Source organism: Camelina sativa, chromosome 9, assembly GCF_000633955.1.
Source record: "Camelina sativa cultivar DH55 chromosome 9, Cs, whole genome shotgun sequence".
Classification (NCBI taxonomy): Eukaryota; Viridiplantae; Streptophyta; class Magnoliopsida; order Brassicales; family Brassicaceae; genus Camelina; species Camelina sativa.
This window is the reverse complement of record NC_025693.1, coordinates 2,952,359-2,958,706: the sequence shown is the minus strand read 5'-3', so window position 1 is coordinate 2,958,706 and position 6,348 is coordinate 2,952,359. Positions and strand designations below refer to the sequence as shown.

At 32.6% G+C, this 6,348-nt stretch overlaps 1 protein-coding gene across 2 annotated transcripts; it reads right to left on the bottom strand.

The window, feature by feature from the left end:
* On the bottom strand, nucleotides 879-3,093 carry LOC104710316. 2 transcript variants are annotated; one of them, XM_010426893.1, is made up of 2 exons: nucleotides 2,989-3,093; nucleotides 879-1,915 (listed from the first exon to the last, which is right to left on the bottom strand). In XM_010426893.1, exon 2 carries the CDS (start codon nucleotides 1,884-1,886, stop codon nucleotides 1,089-1,091), a length of 798 nt encoding a protein of 265 aa, XP_010425195.1. In that variant the 5' UTR covers nucleotides 1,887-1,915; nucleotides 2,989-3,093; the 3' UTR covers nucleotides 879-1,088. The 2 variants fall into 2 exon arrangements, with proteins under 2 accessions (XP_010425195.1, XP_010425196.1); XM_010426894.2 differs by lacking the exon at nucleotides 2,989-3,093 and adding an exon at nucleotides 2,849-2,969.

Sequence of the window (6,348 nt, the reverse complement as noted above, 5' to 3'; positions counted from 1 at the left end):
TGTTCTGCTCCGGTGCCTCTATATTGTGATAATGAATCCGCTATCCATCTGAGTAAAAATCCGGTTTTCCATGAGAGGACAAAGCAAATTGAATCGGATTGTCATTTCATTCGAGATGAGATTGTGCGTGGTGTCATTGCTCCGCAACATGTTTCGACTAAGGTTCAGTTGGCTGATATTCTTATAAAAGCACTTGGTCGTAAAGAGTTTGATGATTTTAAGCTTAAGGTGGGTATTCGGGACCTGCACACTCCACCTTAAGGGGGGTATTACGAGGGCTCTCCAATGTAAATATTCTATAGCTCTGGTTTAGTTTGTTATTATGGTTTACATATTTAGGTATAATATTGTAATTAGTATATAAGGAACGTTCTGTACAACATTATGAATAAGAAAACCTTTTATACCTCTTAGGGTTTTTGACAAGTGTTTCAGCCAAGCAAACATGTTACAGTGCGTAGCCCCCAGTTGAAAAGCGTTTCCATATACATGCTATTTTACCAAGTTTATTATTAGCCTTTTTACTCAGATAGTGACAGAAACCCTTCAATGACAAGCATATATAAAAATGCAATCCAAAGTCACCTGTGTAAACATGTTCTGTAGTAAAAGCTCCTCGAGAGATTTATACCCTGTAAAGTGCAGTGGGATGATGGAAACTGATTATATGGGCTCAAAACTAGATGATAAGACTATCATTTCTCTGTCCTTTAGTGCAGCATTTAAGCATGTGGTTAGTTGACATTGGAATTAGAAAATTCTAGTTTTTCCATTTTTATTTCTAACCCCTAGGATCCTTAATTTCCAAATTCTTTATTATTTTTGGGAGTGATTTTGGCATGCATAGGCTTATTTAGCGATGAAGGCTTTGGGAGAACTTGATTGAAACCAAAACCATTAATAATCTCAGTTTAAGAGTGTAGACAAACATGTGACTTCCCCTACGTATACGGTAGGTGGAGACTTAAATTTGAAAAAACTGTTTTTGCAATGAGAACAACACAAACACACCTAAGGTCTCTGTATTGTCTAACTAAGCATAGAAAGAAACAACTTTTTGAGAAAGCTTCCATGACTGTGTCTCTGAATCATGTATATAAATCTGAGTCGATCCAAGCATCCTTTTTAATACCAGCTCTTGAAGAATTCTTCTCGAGATCTTTGTTCACACTAGCGAGATCCAAACTCGGGACAATGTGCTTCATCAGAGCTCCGACAAATCTTATCAGTGAAGGACCAAACTCAGGCCATGAGATCACCAACGTTCCTCTGATGTTCTTTAACTGACACCGGCTCAAAAGTGAAGCACTCAGACCGTCGATTACACTTCCTGATGGGAAGTAATCCAGATTCACCAAGTGACTTGTTGCTTTCTTCTCAGCTGATGTCTCAAGTTTAGCTGCCAATGTTTCATCTGGTGACAGCTTACCTCTGAAGTTACGGCTCTGAATGGAATCCAAGATTATAACCCGCTCGGGGATGATGTCTTGGCCAATGAGCAACCTCGAGACTAGGTTAGACCGTTCAGGAGATACAGCAAGCTGAACAGAGACGAGGAGGATCAAGTTTTTATCATTGGTGTCCGTTAAGGAATATATGTTGCAGGATTTGTCTTCCAAAGAAGGTTCAATGGTGTTTCCAGAAAACGGGACTTCAGGCATGATGAGACTTCCAAGGAGAGTCTTTGAAGGTAAATTGTGGGAAATATAGAGGGAAGGTGAAGATATGGCTATGATGAGTAGAGATGGTCGGAGGGGCAGTTCAGGTTTCGGGTTTGAGAATATGATGAAAGGAGATGGAAGTGTTTCGGGTGGCGGAACAAAGTTGTTAAGATCTTCTTGGAAGAATCTTGATGGTGGAGGATTCTGAGTAAGTACATCTTCCATTTCTTAGCTTTTATCGAAATCTCACAAACCTGTAGCAAGACACGAAACCAAGATGCAGTTAGCTAGCGCGAGGCACACACATCTGAAGAAGGATACACACACTTCGATAACCAAGAAAATTAGATAACGAAGACACCTAAATCCAACAGAAAAGCAACAAAATATCACAATCGTAGGATCAAAAATCGAGGATTCCAATAAGAGATTGCAAACTCTCGTGACTAGTTGATACAAAAACTTCATGAAGTGTAGACTTCAAGTTGGTTCATGGACATATAATAACATGGACTCACCTTATTATATTCACAAGAAATGTAGCCAAAAATAACAAATATCTTATCTTCAAGTGACACCTAAACCCAAATCAGATGATGCAAACACAAACAGTTCTTTGATTCTTATCAAACGGAATGTCAGGAATTCAATTGAAGTTCCATTATCTATAAACCCATCATGAAAGCACCAGAATATAAAAGTCATATGATCAATTGAGATTAGAAAGACAGAGCTAAACAAGAATAGTTGATGCAAAAAACTATATCAAAAGCAGACTTCGGTTGGATCGTGGACATCAACTCAACTTATACACTCCACAAGCAATGCAAAAAAAGATGTAAATCATCAACCAAATCATAAATATTCTTCAAAGAACTACTTAAAGTAACCTAAGAGACTTCAAAATCCACTGAGCTAATTGGAAGAACAAAAACTTGGTTCAGATCTTATGCTTAATCGTTGATATCGACAGTTCTAATCCAATCAAAAGAAAACTGCGCAAACCCAAAAAAACTAACAAAGAAAAATCGATTCTTTTCCAACCATATGATTATGAATCACACTGGTATCCCAAAATCAAGCTTCTTACAATCTACTGAATCATGTATAGAGACTGAAACTCAAATCCTTAAGAACAGGGTAACTATTCAAACTCAGAATCTACAGAAAAGTCTCAAAATTTATACATTCCAAGAGTTGTGAAGCAAACTAGAGGGTATCAATTGAAGCAAGATGTATACGAGAATCGCAACGAGAGACAACCCAGGAAACAAAAAGCAAGAAACTTTAGGGTTAAGTGCGGAGAAGGAAATGAAAAAAGATGTACCTTTTTTTACAGTAGAATCGATCGATGATGAACAAAGTAAGAGATTTTTTTCTTTTTTCTTTTTGTTAGCAAATGGTTCTGTCTTCTCGGCCAAGACAGCTAAAACCCCCAAACAAATCTCAAAGGCGTGTCGCTATTGTGCGCCTAAGTAAATGCTGATTTTTTTCTTTTTCTTTTCCATTTATTAATGAGACTGTTCTTTCTTTTCAATATTTTTTTTAGCGTATATTGTTTTGGATTTTATAAATTTTAATCTGCATTTTTTCGATTTTCAGTTGTTGTTTTCTAAAGTTTTTTCACCTATATTAATAAAATCTATAATTTTGAAGAATACATGAAATGATTATAAAAACTAAAGTGATGTGTCAGCAACTTAGCCGATGTTTTAACTTTCAGTTATAAGTTTAAAATGCTTGGCAAGTGTTTTTATAATCATTAGGACTCAGACCCTGCGATGTTGCGGAAAAAATATTTCAAAACAAGTTAAATTAAATTTAAAATTATATATTATAAAATTATTTGAAAATATATGCTAAATAATGAAATTAAAAATTTATTTCAAAAGAAAAAAATAATAAGTATGGCTAAAACTTCGTAAATATTAAACATATATAACTGTGAGTTTTAAACCATCAAAATAAAAACACAGTCATAATGGATTGAGGCAACTCATCTTATAATTTGTATGTAATAGAAGTATAAGATATAGTATGAAAAATTATTGTAAAGAATAACAAACATCATAACAGTTATTGATATTTATATTACTCATAAACAAATATTATGATGAAGTGATCCTAAGTGAGAATATCAAACGAGCGATTATAATATATAAATGCAATCTTCTGATAAAACAATTTTTAAAATAAAAGAAATTTTCATCTTGAGTGAAGAGTTATCAACTAATAATTATAATAAAAATACATAACTTCTAAAAGTAAAGAGTGAAATAGTCAAATCATATATTTTACGAATTATAATAAATAAACGCAACTGTAAATTACATAATTAAAGTTGATTCAATTTATATATTACTATAATCATTGTAAAATCTTTAGTTAGATTACTTTAACATAGACCACAAAAACGGCGATGAACTTCCTCTGAGATAATTGACAAATGTTTCAGAGACATGGTTGATGTTGTAGATCGAGCTGGCGTTTTCATAAATGATCAACCCTTGAAGATCTTCAGAGAATGGCCGAGGCAATCCGTTCAAAACATCCACGAAGTTTTGTCGTAGTTTGTATACTCTTAACTATTGGTCAAAAAGGCGAAGACGATATCTTCTAAAAAAAAATCAAAATATTAAGGGGAAATTGGAAATAAAGGATAAATAATTGAGTTATTATCCATTTGTGTATCCTATAATTATATGTTAATTATTCCTAAATTACTCTTTGCAATTGATTTAGCCATTTTTTCCAAAAATCACAACTGTTACTGGCATTTATTCAGATTGTTATTATTATATAGATTTCATTTATAACAAAATTGCAAATATTCTCTATATACCTAGAAGAGATCGAGAGTGATAGAATAATTTGTCAAATTATTTTATATCATCTATATATATATATATATTTTTGGAGACATTTCTGAAATAAATCCTGAAGATGATACTTATTTACAGAGAATGATATTGATATTAAATTTTAAATTAATAAAAATTTGTAAAACTTGGGTTTGTCCAAAGTTATCTCACTTACTAAGGCCCAAACCCATTGTTGACTTGATCAGAATAACAATTCTCAGTTAAATTCTTTCCATATTTGAGAATCTACACCCATATATCTCTCTATAACAATTTTTTTTTTCTTATTGCTAACATATCTATATAGTATATACACATACGTTTCATACTAATAACAAAGAAAAAAATAGTACGTGAAGAATTAATCAACTAAATAATTTTATACCTTTCTTCAGATCAGAACTCACTGCAAAATTAATCAACTAAGGCCTTGGAGGATTTGTATAGGCCATGTGTGAAGGTATACGTATGTGTAGATTCTATACATTCATCTAACTAATGAAACTCCAAGGCCTTGGCCTTTTGTTTGCTAATGAAACTCCAAGGCCTTGGAGTTTCATTAGTTAGATTCCTTTCAAGGCCTTTTGGTTTCCTTTTGGTTTCCTTTCTTCAGATCAGAACTCACTGCAAAATTAATCAACTAAATAATCAACCCCTCATTATAATCATTTTCTTCTTCTTACGTTTGTCAATAAAGTACTGCACATGCATAATTTACAGAAAAATTGAAAGCAATTTAAAAGTCACAACTCACAACACATTCTTTCTCTTTTCTCTCCCAAATATAAATTTAAAAGACCTCATTCTATGTTTTCTTAGACATAACATATATATCTAACTAAAAAAATTCAGTTTATGAGAAATACATATGGCTAAAAAAATCAGTTTATTGTCCACAGCGTTAAAGCTAAGCCATCAATATATGTACATACAAAATGGATTGAAAAAAGAAACAGAGCATTTAAATTTTACGTTCAACTCCATAAAAGATGATTAAAAGATGAAGAACAGGTAAACAAAATCTAACACAAGAACCATTTAGTAGTAAACAAACTAGAGGGACTAGACCAGCTTATCTTACCTTGTACGAGGGGATGCTTATGCTTGTTTCTCTAACGAGTAATGAGAAGTCCAGACAAGTTTGAGTGAGACTCAAGTGGAAAAACAGAAGAATTAAGACATTTGTAAAATATGAAACCAAGTTAGAGGATTTAGTTTTCTGACCCAAGTAAGGAGTATATATATAGAGAGTGATTATCTTAAGTTTTCTAATAGAATAAGATATTTAAACGGTAAAAAATGTTACCGTTTCACAACGTTCATATTGTTCTACTTCTGATGTAAAATCAAACAGAACGTTTGATAAACGCATTCTAATCAAACAGTATGTTACTGTTTCACAAATCACAACATTCATATTTTTCTACTCTGAAGTCAAATTAAACAGAACGTTTGAACAATATGGGAAAACGTAAACGCATTCTAACCCAAGTATGTTTTTCTTAAGAATAGTTAAAATGCATCGAGGATTTACTGCTTTATCACTCTTCTCTGTGTTAATCACTCTAGTCAGTGTGATTCTCTACCTAATCTTTTTTCTTTTACCAAAACAATATTATTTGATTATTCCAACTAATTGTCTATTTAGTATGTATATGTTCAGGAGCAAAGTGAAATGATTGTAACTAATCAAATTATATGCATTGAACCAAAAAAAACACTGCAAGCAAATTCATTTAGTATTAATCGGTTTCATAGATGTTGAAGGGAGAGCTAATTTACGAAGACAGTTTATATGATACAAAAGGAATTTTGTGTTATTGCAA

Excerpts from the sequence above, each read along its gene's own strand:
- LOC104710316 (XM_010426893.1), bottom strand. The coding sequence starts at position 1,886 with ATGGAAGATGTACTTACTCAGAATCCTCCACCATCAAGATTCTTCCAA.